The sequence below is a fragment of the Puma concolor genome, chromosome E4 (assembly GCF_028749965.1).
Source record: "Puma concolor isolate L17-30 chromosome E4, mPumCon1.1.hap2, whole genome shotgun sequence".
In the NCBI taxonomy this organism is placed as follows: Eukaryota; Metazoa; Chordata; class Mammalia; order Carnivora; family Felidae; genus Puma; species Puma concolor.
In genome coordinates, this window is record NC_141683.1 from 64,013,328 (window position 1) to 64,027,069 (window position 13,742).

The following is a 13,742-nucleotide window of genomic DNA, read 5'->3' on the forward strand; positions in this document are numbered from 1 at the left end:
AATGTCTTGAAATGGCTGTGCTGGTCAGTGTGGAGAAACAGAGCCTGAAGACGGTCACCCAGCCTGACTGCAAACAGGGCCCCGTATCATCTCCCCAGGCACAGCGAGTGGCTTCGTTACAGGCGAGGCTGGGCATATGCCCTCCCGCCTCTTCTGGGGGGAGAGAGACCGTGGGAGGGGTGGCATGGGGGTGATGTCCAGACGAGGAAGCTGGGTCCCAGGGGTGGGCAGCTGGGACCAGGGTCGGTGGTCTGTGACCCAGTGCCCGGGGCTCTAACATCTGGCCAGGGAGGGAGATGCCAGCTAGTGAGAAGATCAGAGTCTTTTCTTGGGGAGGACTGTCCATTTAGAGGATGGTTTTATACGCCAGGAGTTTGTTTATATACTCATTGGGCAACAACTCGGGGTTCAGCAGATTTGTGTTTTCTGGTCCCTGCCACCTTTGCCATGCACGACCTGTAGGGCTCCATCCTCAGTGCTCAGGGGGCTCCCTTTCGTCCCTGCAGTTGAGGCGCTTGTGCGCAGGACGCATCCTGAGACTGACTTATCGGTGATTAATCAGTTGGCCCTGTGACTTTGGAGTATTCTTGGCAGTGAATTGACTTTCTACTCTGATTCGAACTTGTGCACGGATCTAGCAGCCATATGTGGTTATATTCAGAATCATGGACATTATCTCGTTCCACCAAAGGACCCAAGCAAGAGGGCTGAACCCAGATGAGGGGCAGGGTGAGGCCCCTTTGTTGACCTGTGGCAAGGGCAGGATGGCCTCAGAAATGTCAGCATGGCCCAGGGCTGCCAGGCTGGGGTCCAGCTGAGGAGGGGGTGCCCACGGCTTGCCCAGGATGGGACCCGGAGGGTGTGTGTGGGATGGCGGGGGTCCTTCCCCAGTCCTGGGGGCTTCGCCCGGCTCACGTGGGTGTCTTCCTGGAGTTAGCTACCTGCAGGACAGATGGTGCCTGGATAGAACAGCAAATACACTGAATAAAATAAATTAAAAAAGCCTCCTCCTGAACCAAGATTTTTTTGGAAAGAATTCTAAATAGATGAAAACAAACAATTTGATTTCAACCAAATTGTTGTTTTTTTGTTTTTATCCTGATTTTCACCCGAATTGTCAGTCTCAAAAATAAACACTGATACATTCCCAGAAAATATTTTTCAAATAAAAACTGACTCTGTTAAAGTTTGCCCTGATTCTTTCAAAACTGTGTACAAGACACTGTCAACCAAAGTGACTTGCATATTTTTTTAAATACACTTGAACATATGCAGCTAAAATGTCATTAACTCCCTGCTGCCTGAGTGTTTTTCAAGAGTGACACGAGACCCCGGTGTCTGTTTCTGACATACGGGTCTTGCGACCCTCGGGGAAACTTCCCCAAGCAACTCAAATCACCAAGTTTAACTTCCGTTTTGTTTTTTTGTTTTTTATTCTTGTTTTTCACTGAAGGCCCACGTGTGATTAATGTTGAAAAGCACATAAGGCTTCACTGAAGACAGACCTGCTATTCCGTTAACAGCTCACTTTGTCCATGAGTGAATGTCGGAGTAGGACGCATGGAAGAAAAATAAATCGAATTTTCTGCTGCTGCAGACACACTTGCTCCACTTATCGCTTCCTGAGTCAGTACATTTTGCGATAGAAATTCACAATCAAGATTTTAAAGGGAGCTAAATATTTTAATCCAATCAGACAAGTGAACAAAACACTGAATATTACATGGAGCGGAGAGAAGTGGTTCTTGCCTTTAAAAGACTGCAATTCCGTCACATTACAACCCCAAATGTCAGTGTTGTCTTTATTTCTAACGCTTTCAAACACGAGGCAGCCAGAGGCTCCACTCTCTGCTGTTGGTGACACTGTCTGTCCTTTGGGAATTCTTAAAGTCTATTTACCATGGAAACATGGTTCCTATAAAACACAGACACCTGCCCATGTGCAAAGAAAGTTCTCATGACTTGCGGGATTCCAGGAAGCTGGAAGATGACAAAGTCGGACGGCACGAGGCATGGGACTCCTGTGTCGTCGGAGCTCTGGAGAGGGGAGGGGCGTCCTGGCAGTCTGACCCCTGCGGCCAACGCACCGGGCTCCCCGGTTCCCCACCCCGCCATGCCACGCGTCCCAGGCCCAGCTTGAGATGCTGTTTTCCGGAAAGCCAAGGATTCCTCCTCGGCCCACCTCCATTCTGCAAGGAAGGTCTTCCTGCCTCTACCTTTTCCTTTCTCTGGCTTCTACAGCCCCTTCCCTCTGCGGGGCCCAGAGGCAGAGAGCCAGGCCGGTGGTCTAGGGAAGCCGTGACTCTGACCTCTGCCTGCACAGGCCTGTCATTGTCAGGGGCTCGGCGGACTGCCTGGTGTGCGGGCGACCCGGCTTTGCAGCTGCCGACCACCGGGCTCTGGGGTGCCGGAGCCGGGGGACGAGGCAGGGTTGGGGTCACTTTGCTGGACTCTGCTGAGCTGGAGGCAGTCCATCGAGGGCCCCGTGGGTTCGGGGAAGGCTCGCCTCTGTGGCCCTCCCGGCCACGTTCCACGACGTTCTGCGGAGGACTGGTGAGGGCACCTCCTCCTGAGCAGATCGGTGGCCTCCCACAGCTCACGTGGCTTGTGAGTGCCAGCTGGCCTCCCAGATCTGACTTCTACTTGATCCCACACACAGCACACCTGGTGGCTTCTGTGCTGCTTCGCTGGGCAGGTCACAAGAGCATTAACAGGCCTGGACTTCGAGGTCCAGCTGCCGAGGTTCAAATCTCAGCTCTGTACCACTTGGGGTAAAATGTTTAGCTTTCATATCACTCGGGTCCTGCTCAAAAGCAAAACCAAAACCAAAAAACAAACAGAAAACCTTAATAACAGAACCAGCTTCCCTTGAAGAGGCAGCCCCCCCATCACCCGGCTCCCACACAGGTGACCGTGAAGCCGGCCGGGTTGGCAGAGATCACGGTTGGCAAGACAGGGCCACTGGATCAATCATTCGGCATCCTTTCTGTCCAGACAGAAAAATCAGGCCCAGAGAGATGAAGTGCACGGAACTGGGAAGTGAACAGCAGGGAAAAAACTTCTGGAGAAAGTGGTATTCAGGCCCTGGGCCGCAGGTTGCATGGAGGGGGTGGGTGTCCATCCGACTCTCCCGGGGCAGAGCCTGCAGTCGGGCCCTGGCTCTCCAGCAGTAGGTACTGGTGGCTTCTCTGGACCTCAGGACAAGGCTCTAAAATGCCCCCAGCTAGAGGTGGGGAAGGGACTCTCCTCTCTCTGGCTAAAAATAGATGCTTTCTTGCCAGAGGCACAAGAAACAGGACTTTTTTTTTTTTTTTTTTTTTAAATGTGTATTTTTGAGAGAGAGCAGGGGCGGGGAAAGAGAGGGACAGAGGGTCTGAAGTTGGCTCTGTGCTGACAGGCAGTCCGATGCGGGGCTCGAACTCACGAACCGTCAGATCACGACCTGAACCCAAGTCGGACACTTATCCGACTTGAGCCACCCAGGCTCCCCGGTTTTTTGACCTGGCCACACTGACACAGAAAATGTGAAAATGAGTGAGGCTAGTTGGGGGGGGGGCACTAGTGAGAGGTGGAGTCCGCAGAGAAGGGATGCAGAGGGAAAGTTGGGTCGGGCTGAGGCTGAGCAGGCACGTTCTGTGAGCAGGGATGAGGTGGGCTGTGTGCTTCCCGGGTCACAGGCTTGGGAACAAGGCGGCAGAAAAGGCTCTGCTCAACCCCACGGCGTGGTTGCCTGGGGAACAATTCAAGTCACCCAGAGAGAGACTCATTTTTTAAAGTCAAAACTTCAGAAATAAACACAAAGGTCAGGGTTTATGGAGAGAAGGCTCTCGTAGGATTTAAAATGAGAACAAAGGAAATGGGCTAGCAGTAGCAGGCATGTAGACGGGGGAGGGGGGAGCGTTTATGTCATCTGTGGAGAGTGTTCTAGAAGAGCAGGTGCCAGGGTACCCTGTGGGCCTTCCTCTGTCTTGGAGGGCAGCCATGGACACGGCTGATGTGACCACACCGCCCAGGCATGCCACGGCAAGGGGCCTTGGTGACAAGTTGAGAGGCAGAGGTCTGGGAGAAGGTGGCTGAGGGCTCAAGCCACAGTTGGAGCCAGCTAATGTCCCACGGGCATGTGCATCCTCATTGTCCCTTACAGCCAGACCCGGATCGTGGTGGTGAGGACCACGGACCCAGCTTTCTGGAAGTCAGCAAGGCTAATCTCCCTAGGAGGTGATGGCAGACGAGCAGGATTTGGGCAGTAACTAATGCTTCTCGATCTCTGGACATGCCGCGGGATGGGGGGGGTACCGAGAACTGTTCTTTACTGAAGATCCAGCAAACTGAGGGTGACACTTGAGTGGGGAATTAGAGACTGAATGGTGATGTCATCGGCTGAATTAGTCATTCTGATATTTACTGAATGCTTGCCATGGGCAGGGCAGCCGTGGGCACTGGGGATGGAGAGTGAAAGGCAAGCACCATAATGGGAAAGTCAGGACAGGCTTTGCATCAGGACCAAATAAAATACCAAACCAGCGGAGAAATAGTGACAGGCGATTTGCTCCAGGGAGAGAGACCGTTCACGTCGGGGACCTCACATCTGCTCCAACAGGGCCCCACGGGGCCATGGTGGCCGGTTCCCAGGCAGAGGCCTGAGTGCCAAGAGGGGATGAGTCGGGCAGGAAGTTACTAGATGGGCCTGGGGCACAGGCACTAAGAAGACTCATAACGAGAGGTGCCAGTTTCCTGGAGCTTGGTTTAAAAAAATCCCCGCGACACCTTTCCTTTCTACTTCAGGTCTTAACTGCTACTCTACTGTGCGTGTCGCGGGCGTGTGTCTTCTGCCCCAAGTTCCGCTCCATTTACGATATGCCTGTCGTGGTTTCTGCTTATCCTTGCACTCAGAGACGTTCCTGGAGTCTCTGAAGTTAGGAAGCGCCCGGCCCGCAGCCCGCAGTCCCTGGGTGGTGCCACACCAGGTCAGCTCCGTCCAGACTGGACAACATCAGGTCTGGATGGAGACCCCGCGTGATGGTCCACTGAGTTGGTGGCAGCCCCCGGGCTGAGTGTGTCGCTGGGGGTGGAAAGGAGCCCTTTCTGCAAGGGCTCTGGGGCAGTGGACTCCTGCTGGCCTGCTCTGGAGAGCCCAGAAGCCCCCCGGGGCCCTAAGGAAGAGGGCCCCTTAGCCCCAACCCCCCACCGAAGGCTGCACACACATACTGAGTGCTTCCTCACCATGCCGCGGCCCCCGCCCTGTGTACAGAGCCAGGTGGGCCGCACATGTGACATTCTAATTCCCCGTCTCCTCATAGACTTGCTCCCTAGAAAGGCATCATCAGTGTCACACATGCTGAGAAACCTACCTGACACGTACACATTACCTTTTTGCATTTTTTGAAAGAGGCGACAGGCGGATTTTCCTATTTCTCATGCGTGAATTGTGGTCTTTCACTCACTGTCCTGTCTCGGAAACCCTCGAGTAATTGTGACCGAAACTGGGTTCCCAGGAGCCCCCCCCACCACCCTGATTCTAGCTCAGGAAATGTGAGAGTGCAGAGGGCGTGCAGAGCCTGAGGCCCATGGGTCTGTCTTTTTCTGGAAGATGGTTTCCAGCCACACAGACCAGACTGCCTGCCCTCCTAGGGACCTCACTCCTCGAGGTCAAGGACTGCCTAACTCATCTTCCCACGTGGTGCAGGGTGGGTGTGCCCTGTTCTGTGGAGCGGAACCATCTGCAGTGGTTTCTGGCACCACTTCCGGACATGGTTTAAGCTAACCTGAGCGGCCCCGTCGCCGGCCAGGGCAGACGAGAGGCTTCTCCGCGTCCCTAACTTGTGCCTCTCTCAACCCTATTTTCAGGAGCTAGCTTTGAAACATTTATTCCTGCTCAAAACTAAGGCCAGATACACCGAATTCCCTCTTCCAGTGCGTGGGAGGTGGTTTCCACGGGGGAAAAAGCGGGTGTGTGCGTGATAATAAATTGTCTGCAGCTGGAAATTTGGAGGTTTTAGCTCGTTTTGAGTTCACTAGGAATTTCTTAGGGACACTCGGCCTACATCCTGTTTTTTGTTCTGCTTTACCAGCTGTAATGTCTGAGCAGTTCTCAGTACACAGATTCTGGCATGAATCAGGGTCTCCTTTCCTGGGCAGAGAAGTGGTGGCCCTCCAGCCACGTCCCGTCATCGGACTGCCTTACTCCCAAGACAGACCGATGCCTGCAGTACAGATGTGTTCAGATTTAAGGCCGTAAAACGAAATGGGTTCCCTTCAGTTCCTGTCTGACAGGGGCTGTGATCCAAGGTCAGGGGGAGTAACAAGATTTTCGTGCAGTTGGTCACGTACAATTTCTCTATTTTTAGCAAAAGAATGTCTTCCTCCTTAGAAGAGGCACCTGCACCAGCGAGAAGACAAATCACAGTGAAGAACGTGATCTATTTAAACTTACTTTTTATTGTCATTTTTTTTCCAGTTACCCAGCATGCCACAATCTGATTGCTGACCTGGATGAAACAGAGTGAAATAAATGGTTTACAAAGAGATATTTACATTCATCTGATTTGTTCGTGAGATGCCACAGAGCACCACGACCTTCCCGGTGGCCGGCGCCCCGGACGGCAGCAGGCGGCCAGGTCAGCCGCGTCTACTGCCCAGCGGTGCCCGTGCGGCCAGGCCCCGCGCCGGACCAGGAGACCTCCTGCAGTTATGTTTGCAGAAATGGCTTGAAGTTAACTGTGTTCTGATAAATCTGCTCATTTGTATCCTGTTACACATGTGAATTTCAATAAATGAACTTTTTTAAAGACCTGAATTGAAGCGTTTCCTTTTTACCTTGTAGTGATGAACGAAACACACCAAAAAGGCACATATTTTAACTAGGCCAAAGGGCATTAAGGACCAGACTTTCTTCCTGCCACTCGTGTTTCTCTCCCTCTTCATGAGCTAGACACCGTCCTTCCACTTCTTAACGCTCTGAATCAACATCTTGTAAGGCTCCATCGTTTACCATCCTGCTAATCTGTGCGCAGTCAGGAGACGCCAGGAAGCGCTGTTCTCCTGTCCGCTCCGTCAACAACAAAAACAGACAAGGACGCGTCTTCGGCCCGGCGGTTTGGGTTTCTTCTTCAGTGTGCGGTTTGAGAGGAGCCTGACAATGTACTTCCTGAAGTGACACAATTGACTTGGAGTTCTATCAGATGTCTGTAAACAGATCATTGTTTTAGCTTCAAATAGTATTTCTACGATACACAGGTGAGCCCTCAAATGCTGGAAAGTAATAAAAATGGGCGCTGAAGATGCTGGGTTGTCTCTGAGGAGGACAAGGATACACCACAGGCTGCAGGCAGGACAGGGCCCTGACCTCAGGCCGCTCTCCCGGCTGGCAACCCAGCACCCTCGCCCTCGCCCTCAGCGTCCCCCACCCGTGCCTCTCAGGACGGATGGGGGGGGGGGGTTCAGCGTTGGAGGTGGGGAAATGATACACACGCAAAGACCGTTCAAAAGTCTCTCGAGCACGGACGAGTTCAAGCCTGAAAGAGCAGAACGTCTACTCGGATCCAGTTTTCGATCTCCTCAAATGTGCTAGACATAAAGGGTGTTGCAGAAGGAATGTTAATTGTCCCTAATTCTGTGTTAGGACTACAGTAAATAAATGACACAATTCTAAAAATAGCACCTTTAAAGAATTGTAAGAGGTCGCTTTATTTTAGCCTCCTGGATGTGTGAATCCCAGTGGTTTTGAGAAGAGCACGTGGAAGCCTGCCCTCAGGTTTGGCTGTGTGACACACACACGCACGCCTGACTCACTTTGGTCCCAAAGCCGTTCCTCTACTGAGCTTAGTCCCAGAAGCCAAGCCAAGTTTCTACGATAGCAGGCGTATGAGGTAAAATCGGAAAAAGGCCCCATCCAAAATGCTTCCAGGTAATCAGACTGTGGTACAACCGCCCTACCCGTCTAGCAGCCACGACAGAGGTGGTTAACCTGCCGACACACGCTCCCAGAAGGGAAGTGTGCGGAGCAACGCGTTCCGCATTCTCAGGAAGACGTCACCGACGAGCGACGCTCCTCAAGAGAGTTCCGGGTCCAGACCATCTGCTGTGAAGACTGTTAGGTCCTGACTGAACACATTTCCAAGGAGACCCGGTCCGTCCCTGACTTCATGGGAGACCTGCCCCGAACCCACTGCGGCGCGGTCGGCGTCTCCCCTTCGGAGGCGGCCCTTCGTCCGAGTCTGCACGACCACGCTACTGCCACGTCACTGAAGTAACAACATAATCCTGTGTGTGCGTTCGGGGCTACAAGAAACTGCTGTATTTTCCTGTCACATTTTATGTAGGGTAGGTTAATACCAGCTGGAGCTATTAAAAATCTCTTTGTTTTCCAGAAAAGATTTTCTGAGATTACAGAACCACGTCCAACAACAATAAACAGAGAAGTAGCAGATTGACATAGTGCTTTATTTAAGCTGTCTGTACGAAGGAAAATAATGTGCATCCCTATCATATACGTGTAAAAATACTAAGGATGTACAGTGTACAAAAACAGTTTCTTGTAGTTATTTCACATCCTTGTGGGTCATATACTTAAGGAAATGAACAGTTTTAGTTTTAGTATGACCAACAGTAAGAGTAATACAGTTTCTTGGGTTCATAGTTGCGTCTGCTTAAAATCCTTAACCAGATGACTAGATCTTGCGCGGATCTAATGAAAGAACTAGCAAGGTCAAGAAATGTCACAAACTATAAAGCTACAGGGAGGTAATTCAATTACCAATTTAGAGGTTTTCTTTTTATTTAAATAAATACTTTACATTTCATGCTTGCCTGTAATGCACTACCAGGAGCAAGATAAGGAAATTCTACTGTAGACAGTACAAACAGTAGCAGCAAAGTGTGTACGTTGAGGTGTAATACAGAGACCCTGCAGTTAGTAAGGGAGGCCCTTACCTTTGTACTCTAGGAGAAGAAGCAAGGGGCCCCTGCAAGAACAGTCAGCTTTAAGAAGCCGGAAATCAGGTACGGGAAAATGGAAAATACTGGAATAATGCTATGTAATTAGTGTAGAAAGCAAAGCTGTGAGCAACCTGCCAGAAATCCAAGCAGAAATGGCCAACTTCCTCCCAGGTGGCTGCACTGAGACAAGAGGGCAGACTTCACGAGAGTTAGTACGGGGTGGAGTCCACAAAGTCTGAACCGAACTCTGATAGAACGATCCTGGGTTTCAGGCCTTGCCATCTGCCGGCGGCCCATGCCACAGCTACGGGCAGCCTCGAGGGCAGGTGCAGAAATCTCCAGAAATCTCCCTCTACACACACGTGTTACCTGTCGGTCCTCGGTGCCAGCTGATTGAGACCTGGGGGTGAGAGCGGGGGAGGGGGAAGTCTGGAAACACCTCGGTGCCTCTGACGGATCTCGAGGCCGAGAGTGACTGGGCCTGGAGAGCTGGCTGGGAGGCTTGGCCAGCCCGGGGCACCGTCCACGCGGTCCTTAACCTTTAGGAAGTGTCCTTGGCCAGGGTCATGGAAATCACCTTAAGGTTTGGGGGGGGGGGGAAGCTATCGAAGTGCTTAGTGTACGGGCCCCCCTTTTCCTCGAAAGGGACGGACGCTCCGCACAAACCTCAGCCAGCCTCAGCCGCCTTCTCTGCCTCTCCCTGTTCCTCTTGTATATAATGGATGCGAGACAACTTACAGGACATACCTCCTAGTCTACTTTCTATCAAAGTGAAACATTCAACATAATTCCAAGGGAAGAAAAAACAAAAAAGTGAAGCTACATGTGTCAGAAGGAATGAACTACCATTTCCTGTAACTTCCTACTCGATGCTGAGGATGAACTTCACTCAGGTAGAAATATGAAAAATTAGGATAAAACCTATGTCTGAATATGTCTTAGCTGCCTTAGTAAAATGCCCTTTAACCCCCTCAGCCCCAGTGGCCCGCCCACCGCCAGCAGTGGCGTCTCCTGTACAGACCACACTTCCAGCGTCACGAGGCTAAGACATCTGCGTATGAATATGATTCATCCTACTCAGAAAGTCACTCGCTCTTGCGCACAACGCATCTCGACAGTGACAGCACGTCATGCCGCAGTCTTCCACGGGGAGCTGTCAGATCACGTGACCGATCCATCCCCACGAACGCTCCGTGGGGCCGGCTGCCAGCTTCCACAACAGGGCCCCCGGCCCCTGGACTTCATAGGCTGCTTTGGAAAATGTCAGCTCCTAGCACCAAAGGGTTTAATCTGAAGATCATCATTAATGAAGGAGAAAGATGAGGTTTGCATACATGTCCCCTCTCAGTGAGAAATGTTGGAATTGGGGGACATGAGTATATACAGAAAAAGAAAAGTTGGAGGTGTTCTTTTTTTGTGTTGTTTTGTGTTTTCCCTGATGGCTTAATTCAGTGATAAATGTACCATGAGCGGAATAAACACACCAGGTTCTCACCCCTTACTGCCTACTTTGTAAATACTCGAGATGCGTTCCTTTTGCCAAGTCAAGTTGGTTTCTCACGGTCACGCGGGTCTCGGTTTCCTCCCCCGCGTTACGTCGCCAGGCGTCAGAGCCTTTCCATCCTCGAATGAGCAACACCGACATCCTTCTGTCTCATTAACCCCTCGGCTTGGAGAGTTGGGGATTTTTCTCACTTTCAGCACCAAGGGGTTAAATGACAGCATCTCTTCTCCCAAAGCCAAATTCTAACCAAGATGTACAATTTCAGAGCCTCGTCCGATTTTGTCACATAGGAGAAAAAGTGCATGCCTCTCATTGGCGTGTACATCCTTGCACACGGGTCCAAATAAACTGCAGTGAGTCTATTTCATGTAAGCTGGCGCTGCATTTGCTAACATGACACACAGTTTTCTTCACTAAGAAATAAATACTACTGCAATATAAACAAAATCATAAAAGGACATTCAAAGATTTAACATCCGAGAAAAAGCGAATTCACGTAGAACTCAAAGTAAAAACTTAAAACAAATAAGGCAAACACCTGTTTACCTCGGTGTACAAATTTTGGTGAAAAGCAGGGTCATTATACCTGTCTACATTCTTCAGCCATCAGAGGTGATAAATATCAAGAAGGGAAAAAGGTTTCCAAGCACAGGGAAAAAAGAAAAATGCTCTCTGGTGCAAATGGTTTCATAGCCCCTTTAAGTGACCTGCCTCTGCTGTGCATATGCCTCCTTCCCCGGAAGGACAGTGTTCGTCTGCCGCCAGCCGCCAGTGAGGTCTGGACGTCCGGGTGGGGCGGCAGGCTTCCTCGGCAGCGTCCGACAGGGATTAAGTGTGTGTCTATCGAGCTAGCTCAACGGTTGGTCAGGCCTTCTCTCGGATGCTTCCCTACGGACTCCAGCCAGGTCTGCGTGCGAGTTCCCCACTCTGTGCACTGATCTGATAGGCTCTCCTACAACCCGCATATGCACATCACCACCCTGCCGCAATCGCTTACTCTGAATTATACGCTAAATCTTCTTAGTCTAATTAGTTTTTGATTTATCTTCCAGAAAGTTAAAAAATGTACCTAGACTCAGTGTATCTCATTTAGCCTTCACTGTTAGGGAAAAACAAAAACCAAAAGATCGAAAGATGACAACTGTGCACAAGTGAACAATGGCGGGCTCGTGACTTCCAAAGACTGTAAAATTACCTCTTAAAGTTGCTTATAGGACAGTAAGACAGTAGCAGCAGCAGCATGAGACCGTAGACGGAGATACAATTTCATGCAAAAACAAACAGGTGTGTTTGCGTACAGGTGTGTTCTCGTGGGGGTGTGCGTGGGCTGGGGTGTCTGGAGGCGCTCCTGCTTTGTAAGAGCTACGACTGGTGTGGTGTCCAGGAATCATCTTGAGGAAGAAAATCCAGGATGACCGTGAAGGAGCAGAATGAGGGCCTTATTCCCGGCCGCTGGCAGAGTAGGAGAACTGAGGGAAATGTGGCCGCCGCTCGCTGTCCACACCATCCATGCCGTCCTCGTCATCTGCGGGCAGAAAGCGGCCACTTAGCGTACGTTTACCTTTTGCAACACCATCTCTGGTCTTCTTAGTTTGAACTTCTAGCATCATGAGGATTAACAGAGGCAACGAGCTCCCAGAAACTCGGGTTTGTCAGCAAAACACAGACTAATTAAACTTAATCCCCAAACAATCTCACTTTCAAACACACGATCCACAAAGAGATAACAACATCAAATCATCTCCTTCAAGACATGACCATCTTAAGACTCAGGATGCTGTGAAAAAAATACTATTGAAGAGAAGACTTTTTTTAAATAAGAAGGAACAAACGAGATTCGGTAACCCTCAATTTCACGAAACCGTGCGTGTCAAAATTACAGGGATCAAACCCTAAGGCCCCGTGTTTGTCTAGAATCCGCTACCAACTGCCTTTAAATGTGCGTATTTTTTTTTCATGGTGCTTTAGGTGTGACTGCAAAATAAAGCTTCATATGGGCCCTTAATTTTACAGGACTCATTATTTACTCTACATCTCATATCTGTCTTTAGTCACCATTCCCAATTTCCCTAAAAGGCAACTTTAAACCAGAGTAAAGAGAGGGTAAGATGTCAGCATCCAAACACTAGCTCCTCGGGAAACCAACAGCAGAAAGACACTCGAAGGCACAGAGGAAGCTGCTTTCACATTAGCCACCCTCATCTTCCCTGCCTTCCCACATTTGAAGGATCTCAAATGGTCACCCAAGCCCTTCTCGTAACCGTTCTGGTGACTGAAGTCCCACCCAGCAGGAGGCTCTTCCTTGTACGTCATCATGTGTTCAGTCACCCCAGTCCACACCATCCCCTGTGCACCTGCTCCGGGCTCTGGCCACCCTTGGGGTTCCGTGTCTGTGCAGGGGTGCCCACTGCTCTCCCCCAGTGTGCGGGGGTCACGTGCTGGCCCACAGTGAAAGCCCCAGAGGAGGCTTTCAAACACCCAACCTTTTTTGCTTCAAGCAAAATAATTCCACTTCCTCAAATACATACAGGGAGTACATTGCAGATTCCTTGGATGTTCCAGCCTCTCCAAGAGCATGTATGTCACATCATGGGAGAAATCACAGCCTGTCACACAAGGATGACTCTCTGTGCTCCTCGATGACACACATTCCTCTGGAGAGCAAACGTTTCTGCTCTTGCCTCACTGTGCTTCTTCTCAATATTCTATTCTGAATACAGAAGATTCTAGAAAGGGATCAAGTTGCTAACCATTTTCAGCCTTGAATGTAACAGAAAATATCACTGGATTAGGTGGGACTCAGTCCATGGAGAAGATCTGTGGCTTCCTGCTCCGTGTAGACCATGGACCTCCACAGGCTTCTTTCCTGCTGCTGACAGGCATATTGTCAGCATTTCTAGAAAGCCCTGTGATTTGGGGAAATCTCTGCCTCCCTATTATCAAATATTTGCTAGGCATCAAGCAAACCACATGCATCATTTAGATGAAATACCTTCCACAGTATTTTTAGCTGCACAAGAGGTGGTAGGGGCTGGGGATGGCCTGTTGAGTCACAAAGTATAAAAACTCTAGAGAAAAGGCAGCTGAAAGCTTAATGTTCAAATTCGGAGCATTCTGCGCAAATCACATTTCAAGGCAAGAGTCTTCCCCACCAACAGCTTTGTTTGGCTGAGTGTTTTTCTGCGCCATGAACGTGCAGACTGGCTGGACTGCCCATGCAGGAGGCTGGGCAGAGAGGGGACTGTGCTATGCTGCCCCTACACCACACAGGAGCCACACAGGAGGGGCCGGGCTTCCTTCC

At 50.5% G+C, this 13,742-nt stretch overlaps 2 protein-coding genes across 9 annotated transcripts in view; one reads left to right on the plus strand and one right to left on the minus strand.

The window, feature by feature from the left end:
- SDCCAG8 (SHH signaling and ciliogenesis regulator SDCCAG8) overlaps positions 1–6,796 on the plus strand; it is a 251,622-nt gene extending 244,826 nt beyond the window's left edge. For all 4 annotated transcript variants that reach the window (XM_086694748.1, XM_086694750.1, XM_086694755.1 and 1 more), the window contains one exon: positions 6,458–6,796. In XM_086694748.1, coding sequence (XP_086550874.1) covers positions 6,458–6,487 — 30 coding nt within the window. In that variant the 3' untranslated portion in view covers positions 6,488–6,796. The remainder of the gene's footprint in view (positions 1–6,457) is intronic.
- A 1,625-nt stretch (positions 6,797–8,421) lies between these two features.
- AKT3 (AKT serine/threonine kinase 3) overlaps positions 8,422–13,742 on the minus strand; it is a 309,160-nt gene continuing 303,839 nt past the window's right edge. For all 5 annotated transcript variants that reach the window (XM_086694762.1, XM_086694759.1, XM_086694760.1 and 2 more), the window contains one exon: positions 8,422–11,966. In XM_086694762.1, coding sequence (XP_086550888.1) covers positions 11,881–11,966 — 86 coding nt within the window. In that variant the 3' untranslated portion in view covers positions 8,422–11,880. The remainder of the gene's footprint in view (positions 11,967–13,742) is intronic.